At 35.4% G+C, this 17,958-nt stretch overlaps 1 protein-coding gene across 1 annotated transcript in view; it reads left to right on the top strand.

Annotated features, from left to right (window-relative positions):
• LOC136028353 (microtubule-actin cross-linking factor 1-like) overlaps window positions 1-17,958 on the top strand; it is a gene marked incomplete in the record, with an annotated part of 451,602 nt that overhangs the window by 325,065 nt on the left and 108,579 nt on the right. The window contains 4 exon segments of the mRNA XM_065706142.1: window positions 409-641; window positions 3,311-4,010; window positions 8,267-9,064; window positions 14,605-14,945. Coding sequence (XP_065562214.1) covers window positions 409-641; window positions 3,311-4,010; window positions 8,267-9,064; window positions 14,605-14,945 — 2,072 coding nt within the window.

The raw sequence follows: 17,958 nt of genomic DNA, 5'->3' as shown, positions 1-17,958 counted from the left end.
GGACAATTTTATATATATATATATATATATATATATATATATATATATATATATATATATATATATATATATATATATATATATATATATATATATATATATATATATATATATATATATATATATATATATATATATATATATATATATATATATATATATATATATATATATATATATATATATATATATATATATATATATATATATATATATATATATATATATATATATATATATATTAGAAACAGGCTCTTCTAAAATAATAACTTTTATTTTAAGATCCTTGGAAATATTATGCTGTAAACGATAACGCTTAAAAATGTGCTTTCTTCTTTTTTATACCATACTCGGGTGCGGCTTATTGTCCTCTCATGGTGTAACTCAATATGTTTTCTTGTGTTACAGATAGTCCAATTCAATCTCAACTCAACGACACTGTCAATCGTTACACTGCCGTCGGCACGAGGCTGTCTGATCGCCAAACAGAGTTAGACTTAATGAAGGATGAAGCCAAAAAACATTCAGAAGCCTTGAAATCTCTAGTCAGCACCCTAGATAGGCTAGAAAAGCAAATGCCCAAAGATATGCACCTGCCACAAAGTAAAGATGAAGCCGACAAACTTATTAAAAATATAAAGGTACTGTTTAGATCATCCAATACTTCGTTTCATGAGAGTAGTTTTTAGGCTGAAGTGGCTATAATAGCGAATAAGAAAAATTCCATTATTCTCGGTCTGTCTTAAACCGAAATTTGCTTTTGAAAAGTTTATTTACTCCGAAAAAACTGCGTGTCTAGACTCATCTTTCACTAAAAGGCTGTGCTAGAGTATCATTCTAAACGAGGTTATTCAAATCGATGTGACAGTACATCCGATCAGTTCGGTCACAAGTTCGGTCAGTCAACTCTTTCCAATTTACGCTGAAAAAGATAAAACTTTGACTACAATATATTCAACAACCAAATGCATTATTAATGCTGATTCCAATCATTCAAAATGTACTAGCTTTAAAACTATTCATGGAAATTTTTATTATTTTAGAAACGGGAAATAAATTCCCCCTTACGGCCATCTTAGACATTTAAAATCCTAATAAGGGAGGGGGGAGACACAATGCCAGAATTACCTCTCGCTCAATTCGACTATCTATCTTGGCTTTTTCTACAATTAGCCAAGATTTGATGCCCACAACTTTTCGATTTTGTTCAAAGTGGCTATAATAGCGAATAAGAAAAATTCAAGATTTTTTCACAAAAAAAAATTTAACTCCACTTTTCTCGGTCTGTCTTAAACCGAAAAAGGAAACAGATAATTACATGAAGCAATAGCACAGGGATGTACGCAAGGGAGCAATCGTTGCCCCTCTACGGAATCCTGATTTTTTCCAAGTGTCTAGTAATTTTTCATTCAACTAGTCCAAAAATCTTGTTTATATCATTACCTCCTATCCCCCCCCCCAGGAAAAAGGTTTTTGCATACCTGCTTATAATAGTGTAAAAATCGTTAGAACAGCAAAATAGAAGCTTCATCCGAAAAAGGGAAATTGAATGACTGTACAGTTTTTCTTAGTTTTTGCCTGAAGTTTTTTCTTTCTCCTTTCTTTTTTGATTTGAATGACGGCACAGTAATTGCCTTAATTTTTTTTCTTCAATTTGGACTTCATGCACAGTCATTTAAATGACTGCACAGTAATTACCTTAATTTTTTCTTTCTTCTTTGATTTGAACGTGTTGCACGGTCATTTGGATGACTTCACATTAATTGCCTTTGGTTTTTCTTTTTCCTTTGATTTGAATGACTGCACAGTAATTGCCTGAATTTTTTTCTTTCTTCTTTGATTTGAACGTGTTGCACGGTCATTCGGATGACTTCACATTAATTGCCTTTGGTTTTTCTTTTTGCTTTGATTTGAATGACTGCACAGTAATTGCCTTAATTTTTTTTTCTTCAATTTGGACTTCATGCACAGTCATTTAAATGACTGCACAGTAATTACCTTAATTTTTTCTTTCTTCTTTGATTTGAACGTGTTGCACGGTCATTTGAATGACTTCACATTAATTGCCTTTGGTTTTTCTTTTTTTCTTTTATTTGAATGACTGCATAGTAATTGCTTTAATTTTTTCTTTCTTCTTTGATTTGAATGATTGCACAGTAATTGTCCTAAGTTTATTTTTTATTCTCTGATCCGAATGACTGCACAGTAATCGCCTAAGTTTTTTCTTTTTTCTTTGATTGGGACCACTGCACAGTCATTTAAATGACTGTACAATCATTACCTAAGGTTTTTCTTTCATCTTTGATTTGAATTTCTGTACAATGATTGCCTTAAGTTTATCTTTCTTCTTTCATTGGAATGACTGCACAGTAATAGCCTTCGGTTTTTCTTTTTCCTTTAATTTGAATGACTGCCCAGTAATTGCATTTTTTTTCTTTCTTCTTTGATTTGAATGATTGCACAGTAATTTAAATAACTGCACAGTAATCGCCTTAAGTTTTTTCTTTATTCTTCGATTTGAATCACTGCACAATCATTTGAATGACTATACAATGATTACTTAAAGTTTTTCTTTCATCTTTGATCTGAATGACTGCACAGTTATTTGAATAACTACATAGTCATTTGAATGACTGTACAATGGTTACCTTAAGTTTTTTCTTTCTTCTTTCATTTGAATGACTGCACAGTAATTGCCTTAAGTGTTTTCTTACTACTCCACTTTCTTTCTTTGTGCAGTAGCAGCTGAAACCTAGTAAAGCTTGAACCTCGGCTCATATTAGCACAAATTTAAAAGGTGGACTTTAAAAAAACCGTTAAGTGATAAATATTCCATATGTAACGCTATTTTAGAAATGGCAATTTGCATTCAAATTCGATTGAAGTTTTCTTTCTTCTGATTGCATAAAATATATCAAAAGATTAGGGGGTGTTGCAATCGGATATTACAGAGGAAAAAGATTGCCATGCTTTGGCTAAACTCCTCCCTGGGCTATAAGAAACGTTATTCTACTAATTTATGTTTACTAAAAATAATAATGCATTCAAAAAATAAATAACTTTCAATAACAATATTAACAATATTATTCTATTTGCCTCTCTTTTCACGTTCTTGATTGCAAGAAACTGCATTGTTAAGGAGTCTTTCTTTTTCTTCAAATTAACATATAATAATATTGATTTACGTCTGTCGCTCCATCTTTCCAATGTACATGAAATAAAGCAAATTTTTGTTATTTATTTTTTTAGGTAAGTAAATAATAGTAAATAAAGCAAATAAATTCAAATCCAGAGTTATTATTTTTTTTAGAATTTGTTGGAAGACATGTATGACAAACAACCTCAGCTGGACTCGCTAAAGAATCAAATTGCTGAACTAGTTCGAAGAAAGCCCGACACTTCTGGTGTGCCTGACTTGAAAGAGAATATAGATGGCATTAGTAGCCGATGGAAGGATCTGATGGATAAGATGAAGATTCACGCTGGCCTCCTTGAAAAATCAAAAGAGTTCCAAGAACTGTGTGATCACCTCAACAGTTGGCTTTTAGCCAAAGACAAGATGATGGGTGTTCTCGGACCGGTTGCGTCAGACCCCCGTCTTGTCCATAATCAGCTTCAACAAGTCCAAGTTCTCTATGATGAATTTAAAGAACAGGAGAGAAATATACAAAACCTTGATAACCTAGTTGATACACTTATGGAGTCTACCAATCCAAACAGTTCTGAAGCTAGAAAAATTCAAGATCGAGTTAATGGTATCAATTTGAAGTGGACAGATCTCATTGGTCGACTGGAGGATCGGCGTAAGCAACTCGATGCTGCTAGTGGTATGAGTAAGCAGTTTTCAGCTAATTTGAACCAACTGCTTGAAGCTGTTCAGAAAATTGGTGATGAATGCGATGACCTATCCATTGTGAAGGGTGATGTTGAGGAAGCACTCAAACATGTCGATGCTTTGGAAGATCGATTGGAAGCTCTTCGGCCTCTATTAGCTGAAGTAGACGCTGTTGGTAAGTGTTTTTTTTTTCAGTTTATTTTCAAGGCTTGTATTAAAAATGGTTATCAAGAGTTAATTTCATCATCAATACCATCATCATCAATATCAATAATCAATAATATCGATGGTTTTATCTCAAAAATGGGGACACGTTCTGAGCCCACACTGGTTATGCATGACGTAAGAAAAGATTTGGAAAAAAAGAAGAAAATACACAAACGCGGGTGGTTTTTATCCAGTGAATAAAACAAAAAGACACAGCAGATTTTTTGGAATATATATACTGCTGAATATCAGAGAATTTCGTCGCTTGAGTAAAGATCTCGAAAGGCGGTTAGAGCCCAGAATGATCCATATTTGTGTCCAGTATGTGGCAAATTTTCAGATCTTGAGTAGAGAATAGAATAGTACTGTCTCTTGTCGTATTTTTGGGGGCTTGTTCCCCTAATTTAATTTTGTTTTTTGGTGGTATTACGTTTAGGCTTGTTTGAGAAAATACTTTTAATTTGTATTATCAATTAACAACCGTTATTAAGTTAAAGCTTCAAAGCTATAAAAATACTCTCATACTTAATTATTTCATTTGCAAAAAAAAACAAAAAAAAACAAAACACAAAATTAAGGTTGACTACTCTTTGTAGCAGACTCTATCACTAAGTTATAAAATTTGCAACAAAATACTCGTTTTCCAATTTGATGAGGGCATTTTTTCTTCAGGAAAGGTGGCCAAATAGGGGAGGAGCTAAATTTTTCTCTCGGGGGGGGGGGGTCTACCAACTCAATGTTCCATTTAACTGGTGAGGTAATTTTTCCGTGAGATTTTGTATTAGGGGTGACTTCTGGGTCAATGTACTTTAATTTTTCCGTAGGCAAAAATTAGAAATTTTAAGACAAGAGGTGGGGGACCAGTGATACAACAAAGTATGATAAAAGAGTATAAATACTATCGAACTATTCTGAACGCATGAGCTTTCGGCAAAGACATATTTGAAAGCCTACTATGGAGATATGACTGTGAAGACATCGAAGGTGTCTTATCCCCCCTCGTCAATACCCAGCTTTGTTTTGGGCTCGAGATTTCTTCCCCAAAGCTCACTAGAGGCTGCGTAACAGGTTTACGTCTTAGACTTCAGGATAGTAATCACTGAAGACGACCCTCAGTAATCCCTATCCTGAACCCGTATTCTCAAGCAATTCCGAAAAATACGACAAATACGGACCCGACCCAGGGGGGTCTTCTATCCTGAAGACCCCTGCCCCAATATGATTTTGAAAATTAATGTATTTTCATGTTAAATTTTGAAAAATTTGTTTGTTTTATTTATATCTAACTCTGTCTTATGGATAATATAACATTACCATCGAAAATATTATAAGAATACTAAATATAAATTTAAAGTACTAGTGAAAATGAAATCCGAATTTTTTTTATTGGTTAAGTGGTATCTTGCACTATATATGTTACCGTGAATGTCGAAATTCACTGGTGAATTTCAACAAAAATATAGTCACTTGGTGTATTTCTGAAATATGTGTTAAATTGTTAAATTCCTGACTTCCTCCAGTGAATATCGACGTTCGTTATCGACGTTCGTTCATAGTCGATATTGAATATCGACTAATTGCGAATGTTGAGCATTTCTGAAATTTGTATTTTCTTTTCCTTAATTAAGTCGCTATACGCTTCTCGCCGATCTTTCTGAGAGGAATGATTAAGAACGTCAAACACTCAGTACTTTTTTATCGAGAAAAGGAAATAATAGTAATAAAAAATTTCACTTAGCGCAAATTTTGGATATGTCTTGATTACTGAATTCTCTACCCTTATCTGATTGCAATATTGCTGGAGGACCAAATGTTGAAAATATTGAAAGAACATGGTGTGCTACTGCTTCCGCCCTCTTTGTTTGCAAATGTCGTAGCTGGACAAACTTAGTTAAATGATACATCTTTATGGACTTGCCATTCTCGTTTAACTGCAAATCTATAAGTTCAATTTGGCATCTTGAGTTTAAATCAGAAATGATCATTGGTTTCACAACAATGCTTTTTTTAGGTGCACTTCGTTTCATTTACCAATATTTGCATAAATTTAAATACAGCATTACAACTTCATATGTAATATTTTTGCATATATTTTGCAACTTTTTAGGCGTACGTCTTCTTCCTCCGTGGCCTATTCTGATTTGAGCTTCTTAAAGTATACTGAATAATTCCTCGTTTGTAACATAATACTGTATATTTGTTTCTCCTAGTTTTAATGGTCAACTTTTCTTCAACATAATTTTTATAAAGCCAAAACATTTTAATCGCCTGTAATCCTAAGGTGTGTTGTATCTCTCAATTCTATACAATTCTAGATTATCTAAAATCTTATCTCTCAATTAGAGACAAGGATTGGGATTTAAGAATTGAGGGTTTTCCCTCTCTTTACGACATTCACCAGATCATATCTGTGATTGTCGACATTCATCGATGAGGGTCCGAATGCACAAGAATGTGATGAAATATTTGATTGTATTTGTGATGAATGTGAAGAATGTGATGAAATATTTGTTTTCACTAACGTATTTGGTGTTAGTTGACAGTCACCTGTGAAAGCCGACATTCACCATTTTTGGACATTTGCGATAACATATACACCTTAAAAATTTAAGAAAAAATCATGAAGTCAGTTTCTAATAGAAAACAACTCCATTGGCTGTTCAGCAGTTTTTGATGGTAGCAGGCCGGCAAATGATAAAATAACGGGCAAAAAGTAAGCAAAAAAATGTGGCACCAAACGAAGTTATAGCTGCCCCTTGAAGGTATTAAATAAAAAAAACATGTTTTTTTCAACTGAAAGTAAGGACCAACATTAAAATAAACAGAAATTATTGCGTATATGAGGAGGTTTACCCCCTCGTCAATACCTCGCTCTTTACGCTAAAGTTCAAATTTTGTTCCAATTCTTTAAGAATAACCCCTTAATCACAATTAGAATAAATAGCTCTTTTGAAAGTACTGAAAAAACTTAAGCGTAAAGAATGAGGTATTGACTAGGAGGCGAACCCCCTCATATACGTAATAATGTCTGTTCCTTTTAAGTTTTAATGTTTCTCCTTACTTTCAGTTGAAGAAAACTTATTTTTTATTTATTTAATTCTGATCGTTTTTTAAATAATGCTGGGAAATCCGGCGCTCACTTCATGTAAAGATTCTCTTCCCCCATGGAAAATTCCTCCATGGAAATATCCTCCCACGTACCCCCCCCCCCACCAAAAAAATCTCCCTTGAAAATGACAGTATACTTCCCAATGACCAATACTATATGGGAACAATCGCCAAAGTTCTTAACTTGTAGACCTTCCTCCGGGGACTTGGGGGATAATGATTTTTCAACTATGCAAACAAAATGGCCATCTCAAAATTTTGATCCGGTGACTTTGGAAAAAAAATGAGCGTGGGAGGAAGCCTAGTTGCCCTGAATTTTTTCGGTCACTTAAAAAGGGCACTAGAACTTTTAATTTCCGTTCGAACGAGCCTTCTTGCGATATTCTAGGACCACTGGATCAATACGATGACCCCTGGAAAAAAAGATAAACCACGGATCCATGATATTTCTTCTGGCAAACAAATATAAAAAAATCCACATTTTTGCAGATAGGAGCTTGAAACCTCTATAGGAGGGCTCTCTAATACGCTGAATCTGAGGGTGTGATATTCATTAAGATTGTATGACTTTAAGGGGGTGTTTCCCTTTTTTCATAAAATCAGGCAAATTTTATCAGGCTCGTAACTTTTGACTAAACTTGAGGAAACTTGTATATTTGAAATCATCATAAAAATCTGATTCTTTTGATGTATCTACTGGTATCAAAATTCCATTATTAAAGTTTCTGTTACTATTGAGCCGGATGTTTCCTTACTTACACTTCGTTACCACGAACTGTTTTATAGTTGTCTTTGGGAACCGACAGAATGCTAATGTTTCAGTTAGACAGAAGAAAAGTGCTGTCAAATTTGGCTAACCCTTTTTTATTTTTACGGTTCAAGGTGGCAACACTGACGAAAATATGGCACTGCTCCGGTATTTCATAATTGTGACGCAGCCGAAATAAAATCTTTAGAAAATTGTGGAATCCAACTCTGAACAGACCTAAAATGGGTCTAGGGCGAAATGAATGTTTATATTTTGGTGCCTCTGTTACATTAATATAACTTCTTTATTTGTAATATTACTATATTTTTACATATTTATATTAGTTTGTATCCTTTTATTTTTTTTAGGTAATGAGCTTTGTCATATAATAAGCGATACTGGCAGCGTTGCAGATGTTACAGCCAAAATTCAACAGGTTGACAAGTCATACAACAGAGTTCAGAAGAAACTTGACAACAAAAAAGCGGAAATTGAATCACAGATTAAGGATACTCGCGAGTTTGTTGATGCCTGTCAAAACATCCAAGACTGGATACATGATTATGATTCAGTTATCAAAGAGAAGTTAGAAGTATCAGCAGACCGAGACACGTTGAAGCAGCAGGTGACTGACTTTGAACCGATTTATAAGGAGGTTATGAACAAGGAGCATGAGGTTGTGATGATGCTTGACAAAGGTCAGGATTTACTGCAGAACTCGAAAAGAAGTGACGCCAAGCAGCAATTGAAGCTGCTCGAGAAGATCAGAGCAGAGTGGGAGAAAGTCAAGAGCACCACAATTGAAAAGAAGATGCGATTAGAAAAAGCTTATGAAATGTGCAAGAAATATTATACGACCCTAGAGAGCTTTTTCCCTTGGCTAGAAGAAGTAGAGGTTAAAATAATGCAGTTAGAGCCTGCCATCTTGAAGAAACAGGAGCTAGAAAAGCAAATTCGCGAGTTGGTTTCATCCAGAAATGATATTTCAAGACACAGCGCTGGTTATGATGGAACTAAAAGTTTAGGCGAATCCTTCCTAGCAATATGCGATATCCACAAAGAAGGTGTCAAAGAGGATCTGGGAGTGGTTAAACAAAAATGGGAGGGGCTTAATGCAGCTGTACAGGAGCGGTCTCAGATCCTTGACGATCTTCTATCAAGACTTGGTAAGTTACCTTCTACTATTACACTCTAAATGTTAGGGAACTTTGTTATGAAAGCAACATACGATATGTTTTATTGATAATATAGAATAGTCAAGGATTTTGCGCTTGTTTTGCAAATATGCCATGGATTTTGCCAAGGATTTTCACCAATGATTCTGCAAGCACCATTAGGTAAATAATAAAGACCCTATACTGCTTTAGTCCATTGAAGTAAATATGAAGCTTAAACATTAAACATTGAAGCTTAAATATGTAATTACACATTTTAGATTATTATATTATTCATGTACTACAATAGACCGTGTTCCGTCTATCGTCCATAAAGAAATATGGATGTTTATCTTTGTAATTGCAAAAGCAGAATAATTTAATGTTCATTTTTGAGCATTTTTAGCATACGTTAAGAAAAGATGTATGGAGATAAATGCACGGAAAACCAATTTCATTTGATAGTTTGAAAAGTTCCATTGTCCGTGACGACACGGGTTCGAGTTTTGTTGTCGCTGGTTATTTTAGTTTGGAACGGGGACAGTGGCGTGACTCTGTAAGCTCAGCCAGAGTCAACCCAGTTCTAAATAAGTACCTGGGGAAATCTGGGAAAGGTAAACAGGAAGGGTGTTCGAAGGACAGGATGATGGGCCCCCCAACCCCCCTTTGCACTTCCGGGCGGAATGGCTAAGAAATGGAGTTCAGCATCGCTGGTAGGGACTGTAAATTCCAATGCCGTATTTTTTACCTTTACATTAATAAGAAGTGCATGAAAACTTAAGAACATTTAGAATCGGGTTGGAGGGTATCCTCTGTCCTGATCCCCCCTCCTTTCCTGTATACGTCCCTGGGTTTATACATCATTAATTTGTGTCTAGCAATGCTGAAAAAAACATAGACATTTTTTATTTTCATCCAAAATATGTAAATTAAACAAAGAATTTACCATTAACGGCCACTCTTAAGACAAAAGAGTCCTGACTGTGGCCGCAATTCTAACCACCGTGAATCTGCTAAATCATTTCTTCAAATTCAAACGAGATGTGTTATAGTTTTCAGAAAAGTTAAAGCTTGATAATATTTATCCGTAAAATTAAATGATATTTATCTGTGGTCTCTACTCTAGCTGAACTAAATTTGCATCTTCTAGCAAGTATAAAAAAGAAGAAAAAGAACAAAGAGACACCAGCAAAAAAAAGCAAACCTTAATAACTTATTAAAACAAAATCTGTTATACATAAAATGATCAAAATAAAAATTAAAATAATTTAGTAAATAAAGAAGCTACTGCATAGAAATGGTCTTGACGACCTCTTATCTTTTATGAGAATTCACTAATTATATTCTCTTCGACCTAACAAATGGCTGTTAATCTATAACTAAGAAGAAAAGTGGAAAAATACGAAGAATACATAATACTTAGGTAATTATCGGGTTTATTAAGTACGTATGCTTAACTACGCACGTAATTATTCACACCGTCTAGTAGTTCTTGCTAAAGAGTGATGATGGTAAAACGGGCTAAAGCATACAATCCACGCAATGTGTAAGTAATTCCCTGCTCGCCATTTTTACTGAACCTAATACGTATGTAATTGTCCACCTAAGCTGGCGATTATTGCAAAAAGTAATAATGATAATAAAACTGATGTATAAACAGTAGAATTTCGAATAACGTTGACTCGATCTAACTTCTCTTGACTACTGTGCTGAATTTTTTTGTTAATCCAGTAATCCAGTAATGGTTAATCCAGTAATCTGTTAATCCAAGTAATCTGTTAATCCAGTAATTTCATAGGCTATGTGTTTTTTCTACAGCCATAGTCTATGGCTGTAGTTTAGGCTGTCGTTGGCTATGGTAAAACGAGCTCAAGTATAAATGATGTATGCTGTACAAGTGATTGCCCGGTTGCTGTTATTACCGAATCGGTGTGTTATTACCGAAACACATTTTATTACCGAAACACATATGTAATTAGAATTAATAAAGAAGAAATAACTTCTTTTTACAAAATTATGTAAACTTTTAACAAAAACAGTCTTTTTACTTACCCACTTTCTAAAACAAATTTCTGAGTGCGTCTGTGCTCGCAACTTCTTAATTCACTACGTCAATTAAAACAAAAATTTTAATTTACCTTATGTTACTTCGTTACTTTTTTGTTTTATCTTTTCATTTTTGTTTAATTTGTGATATTGTTTTGTTTTGCTTCGCTGCTCTTAAGAAAGGTCATTACTTTTAATATATAAAGATTCTGTCTGTCGATGTTAAATTTGTTCCTCCTACACTTCCAAGGAATTTTTGTTCTATTTTCAAAAATATTTTGTCATCGGACGAAATGTCATCAGAAAATAATTTATCAAAGTGTCGCATTGTTTGTGTCATCAGACAGGGTGTCATTGTCTTATTATTTTGTGGTTGATCACAAAAAAGATTAGTCTTTTTTTCAATTTAGAAGATATATAGATCAAATTTCTTTACTGTGACCGATTACTGGACCAATTCTTTTTGCTGTTATTACCGAAACACATATGTAATTATCCTCTCTAGCTGACTTAATGAGTGATCAGATTTCCACAGAACTCGGTAAATAAACGAGAGACGATTTTTAAATTGCGCCTCTTTGGTTTTGACCCAATCTAACCTCTAGGGGGAGGGGTTTGTTGTTGTCAGCAAACGTTGACGACAACGAAACGTCAACAAACGTTTGTTGTCGTTGTTGTCGTCAGGACATTCACAATCTCTCACTCACTGGGACTATCTGTCTTGGCTTTTTCTACAATTAGCTCTTTAGGATTGTATAAAAATGATGTTATTTCACTTGTTGATACATAAGTAATCCCTTAGTTCTATGACTGTTTACCTTAGTTTTGCCCTAGGGATGATGTATCGACGAATGGTTGATAGACTTATCTATCAACAAGTGAAATGACATCAACAGACTCGGTTGATTCAACGAACTCGAACTCAAACTTAACTAGTCTGTTGATTTTGAATTAAAATCAAGTAGTTAGGGGCATCAATCCATGGCTAATTGTAGAAAAAGCCAAGACAGATAGTCTGAGTGAGTGAGCGGCAAATAGAAGGCCCTTTTAAGATTGTCTAAAAATGATGTCATTTCACTTGTTTATAGATAAGTCTATCATCCATTCGTCCATACATCATTCCTAGTGCAGACGATAGTCATAAGGTAGATAGTCATAGAACTAAGGGATGAAAGATCGGATTGATTTTGGGTTGACAATGTCCACTGGACTTGTATGCAAAATGGGTGACTGGATTTACTTGGACTCACAGGTGAACATGTGACCTAAGCCTATATCGTAGAATGTCCAATAGGGGGTTATTTTCTTGTCGTGAAGATATCTACCAGAAGATGCTAACCTGAACTGCAGAAAGTGACGAGGATAACAAATCTGAGACATAATAAGTAAAATTTTGGTTACAACATCGTTAACTCTTATTTAATATTTTTCTTTTTTTATTCTTGCTTTGAATTTTTGTTAGTCCATTTATGAGCTACGGTTGTTCAGTATGTTTGCTATAGTCCTTCGCATTGCTTTTCTTTAAACACAAATTTACAAAACAAGTGCCACTTTATTTTACAGTATTAGTGCCACTTATAGATTTACAAGTAGGTGGCACTTTAGAGGGTTCTCACTTATATTTAAGCTCTCCCTACTCCTAATGGCATATAGGGTAGGAGTGATTCACCTCCACTTCGGAAGATCCTGAGCAAGAGACCACAGTTTATTAAGTGATGATCTTATGATTCTTATCTCATCTTAAAGAAAACGATTAATAGTGATCTCTTGTCTTACCACTCAGTTAGAATCCCGGAGGAGTCCAGCACCAAACTTCAATGGGATGTCGTCCTTGCTTCATTTAAGTCGGCACCGGGACCGGCACCGGGTTCATTCAACCCGGCACCGGGACCGGCACCGGGTTCATTCAACCCGGCACCGGGTTCATTCAAGTCGGATCCCGGTATCGGCACCTTCTAAGTCGCACTCTGTCGGCTATTTAAGGTTGCTTGGTGAGAAACATAATCTTGGAACTAGTTACTCTATCAACACAGCTAGTCGCAAGTATTCTTCCCAGGCAATTGTTCCAAAATCCTAGTAATATTTTATGCACAGATCTAGAAAGACTTCAACTGTCGCGTACTAGTGTCAAGACAGAGAACATATTGCTGTTGAATAAGCGCAACTTCAACTTCAGAGAATACTTGCTAGACCTCCAAACACTATTTAATTGAGAGAAGGCTGAACCCACATATGCAATTCAAAGGATCATCTCTCTGTCGCAACTGCCGTTTTGACTTAGTGTACTACCTACACTAGATACTTAAATTTGCTGACTTCTTGAGTTTGTATTTTCCCGAGTTTAAGACCTATGGGTACTAAAGTGATAATGCCATTTGACATCACCTTGGATTTGCTCACATTGATCTGCAGGCGAGTCTGGAAGGCTGTTGAATCTAGCTCCTCAAGTGTTCCGTTACATATCTTTAACTCATCCATAAGTTCAGTTCTGCTATATTTGGCCGAGACATGGCCATTGAATCTACCCTCCTGAGTATGAAAGAAGGCTGTCAGACGAAACAACAAAATCGAGGAAAAGCGAAGATTCAATTTTATTAGTAACAAAAGCCACTGCTCCTGCCCCTGCTAGTCAAGTACCATTCTCAAATGAGATTGTCGAGCGAGCCCTCGGATGATTCTGACATCTCTGTATTCCACCGGCAGCTCCTGGTCGAATTACCCCATATCGCATGGTTGGTCGCATCCGAGGGGCAGATCTTGGACCAGGTGGAAGGACAGTTTAAAGAATTCCCTCAAAATGATATACATTACCGTTAACGAGCCTTTCCCCCCACCCCTCAGCTTATAGTTGCAGATTGGGACGATTGAAGGAGTAAACTTGTGGCACCCTCTACACCATTTACCGTGGAAGAGGAGTCAAGTCAAGGGAAAGAACACGAAAACTCATTATATCTAACTTCAAAACCAAATCTCTTGAAAGTGACTCCCAGATAAAGGGAAGTGTAAACTGACTAGGAGAAAAAGCTTGCATAGATAGGTTCGAAGACCACACTGGCTGAACGTGTCATACGAAAGTACGAAGTCTTCTCTATAATCTTATTTTTTGTTAATCACTGACTGAAAATTATTCTTGTTTGGTTTGTCGTTTTTGTTTTCTCTGTTTTTCTCTTTTTTTTCGTACGAAAAAGTAGCCAACGTTTTTCTATTGCTCTGCTGGCTGATTAATCTGCTGTTCTGGTGTAAATATTTTACTTAACGGACATGCGTCATTAATTCAGAACAAAATGTCGCGAAAGTAAATTTTTGTGTATCTCAGAAGACCGTAAATCTTTGCGCAAAACCGTATAAATCCTGGATCAGTCTTAAGGAAATTTTAATGATGATCATTTAGATGTAAATCCACTTATTTAAATGGCGCAAAATTTTGACAATCAAACTTTTTTTTTGCTTTTTTCATCGTTTTCCTATTTCTTGTTGATTTACAATTTAAACGCTTAATTTTACAGGTGACTTTAATGACCAACTTCGCGACGTGGATCACTCCCTTCAGAGATGTGAAGATCGTCTTGCCTCTCACGATGCGTTGGGCGATACTGGACGAGATCCTAAAATGCTTGAGCGCATGAAAGCAATTCTAGAGGAAACCAAAGCTCTCGATCAGAAGCTTGTCGCACTAGATGGAACAGCACAAGCTCTAGTAGATGGTGCACATAAACATGGATCAAACGCCCGTCATGTTGCAGACCAAGCTGAAGCTATTAGGGGACGATATGGAGACCTGCGCCAGCAGCTTGAAGAAAGATGTGCTGCTTTGGAAGTGGCATTTGAAGCTGCAGCTCAATTTTCGGTCAGTTTCTATTTTAGTAAAATAATTGAAAGTATATTCTTCCTAAGTAGAGGTGTCATTTGAGGTTATCAGGCTGAGACTATACTCAGTCTTAATAGAAGAAGAAGGTTTTTATTCTTGTCGTAATAAGTGCTCTACTGACACTCAGGGGTGTTAATTCACTAAATTGTTGGGGGGGGGTATGTTTTTCAAATTTGATGGAAGGGATTTTTTTCAATGAAAATACCAAAAAAGATGTTTTTCTATATACCCCAAATATATATGCAAATATATAACGTATCCTTGTGGAACTGTGCTTGGACGCAGTTGAACTGAAATAGACTTGGAAAATCCAATAATATAAATTTTTAAACTTCGTGAAGGAAGAATTTTGTCATCATACTGTTTTAGTTCAGAAGAGGGAATTATTACTATAACTGTTGTTATCATTGGATGAGCTTAAACAACTGTTGAAGCTCTGGCTGCAAAGATAGATTGCATCCACTTCCAAACACTATTTGGGCCCTTTCGAGCATGGTAATTTGAAATAGGACTTGCCTATCTGTTTTTCCTTGGCATAGAAGCCTTCCTTGGTAGTGCCAAGGTATCCACCATTGTTTCCTTGAACTTGAGAACCCCACTCACCAGCTTCAGACCGGCTTGGGTAGGAAAGATTGAAGGGGAGAGCCCCCCCCCCTTGCCAGCGATCAGTGGCAGCGGTGCTTGATCGTCAGACCCGGTTCTAATAAAAGAACCTCTTTTCCCCACTTTAGATTGTTCTTCAAGGGATATTTTCTTATGCCACAGTCAGCCCTTCAGATGTCGGGGAAGATTGACCGCTTGGGCAGCCATTACTGACCTCAATCGGCCCAATCTCGGCAGGGTATCGCAAAGAATACTCCACCTCACGGTCAGGCGCTGGCCAAAACGGCCAGTGGCTACACATTAACTAACATTAGCAGTAGTAGGTCTTTATTTGTGCCTATTACTCCAGGGACGCACGAAAAGGTTGCCTACCGCCCTCCCACCAAGGGGTTGATAAATTGATCCCTCCCACAAAGGTTGATAAATTGAACTGTTTTCGCAGCTAGTTGATAAGGGAATATTGTACTAAGTTTACTATCTTTGTATTCGCTTCACTTTTAATTAAATTCCTGTCCCTCCCCCTCCTATTGCCTGGGCATAGTCCTCTATCAAATGTTAAGTTTGCTGGGTTTTCTTCTTCTTTTTCTTATTTACGAATCTAAGTAAATATTTTGCTGTTGAATTGTATGTTTCATAAGAAGGAATGAACTAGACTGTAACCTGAAAATTGGTAAAGAGATGATATATCCCTCGTAACCTTGGGTATAAATATTTATTCTAAAGTAAAAAATCATCATCTACATATGTTTTATTTTTTCGACTGTTTGTTGTTTCTCAGAGCCAACCCTCAAACCATCCCTGGGGGGAAGAGTCTCATCCCTTACTAAAATATCTTGAAAGAATGCCACACCAACTCATCCTTGAGAGTGATATGCAGTGGTGAGGTTTTAATAGTACTGTATTTCATTACGGATGGAAAGATAAAAGGGAATGCTTTCGATAATACAAACGAATAATATTAGAATGTCTTACACAACAGTTATGAACACTGAAACTACAAAAGTACATTAACATGACTAAAAATAAAGATTTTGTGAGAAAAAAATGAAAATTGAAAACATTTTATAGCTATTAGTCTAATGAAAATATTGTAATTTCAAGAAAAGTAAAATGCACAAAAATGGATAAATACAAGTATATAACATTTTATGAAAATTTAAGTTATTTACCGAAAGCTATTAGCTTAAACTTAAAAGAAAAAAAATACAAAAAAAATTCAAGTTCTTGGCATTTATGAAACTTTTGAGTTACCTACCGAAAGCTATTAATCCTGTGAAATTTTTACGATAATAATAAAAATGTATGGCTGAGTGTACTGTATCCTTTGTATAAGTTGCTTTTTTCATGTTTGTATTTTGTTGCCTTTTTTTAACCGTAGCGCATGTAAATTATGTGCTGGAATATTTCTCAATAATATCAAAACAACCTCGTTTTGTTCTGCTGATGTTCTACTGATCCTCCCTTTTAAAACAGCTAAACAAATGGTTTTGACAATTATCTCAGGCACTTCCTGTAGGTGTGACAGTGACGATTTCGATTATTTATGTGAATGTTCCATCCAAGATGAAATAAAAATGCAAGGCCGATGGAAGATAAATAAAAGGCTGATCTCATGTAGCTTTTTATGGTGCCGATTTACCAAATCGGTGCCGATTTGCAAGGAAAACGGTGCCGATTTGAGCTTGAAAAATTTTCTAATATTCGTTGCCGATTTACAAAAACAGCGCCAAATTTCATCATGATTATATAAAAAAAAAGTTCTCAATTTTTAGCAGCAAAAATCCTTCTCTTCAGCAGAAAAATCAGAGAACTAAATAATAATAATAATTAAGCGTTTAATAATCAAAGAACTTAATAATTTAATATGGAAAAAACTTAAAATTTCATAAAATTTTTAAATGGAATAAAAAATTAAAAAAGAATAAAAATTTCAATCATGAAGGAACTTAATAATAATGATAAAAGAGCTAAATAAGTTGAGATCAATCATGCAACTAATGATAACCTACACTTGACTATTGGTGTCCATCATGTTTAGATTAGAATATCTCGCGTAAAGGGCATTATTTTTGTACCACTATCGTTTGCCCACTGAGCTGGTGAATTCGGTTCCTGAAAAAAAAAGGTACTTTTGTCTGGCCCTTAAGGGAAGTTTAAAAGAACCCTGAAAAGAGAGAGCTGAACATCATGTCTGCACGGATTTAAAACGAAAGCAACTTTAGAAAGTTTCAGCGATCTTCAGAATCTTTTCTGCGGTTTGCGAAAGCCAATTTTATCACTGAAGGCAGCCTCATTTGTGTTCTGGTTGTATATCTGTGTTAACAACCTGGCCAAAATGGTGTAAACGGCCCAGTGCTTTTTTCTTTGCTTTGGCAACAAGACGCTGGGC

Source organism: Artemia franciscana, chromosome 6 (assembly GCF_032884065.1).
Source record: "Artemia franciscana chromosome 6, ASM3288406v1, whole genome shotgun sequence".
NCBI lineage: Eukaryota > Metazoa > Arthropoda > Branchiopoda > Anostraca > Artemiidae > Artemia > Artemia franciscana.
Note: the sequence above shows the minus strand (reverse complement) of the source record. Positions and strands in the feature narration are given on the sequence as shown.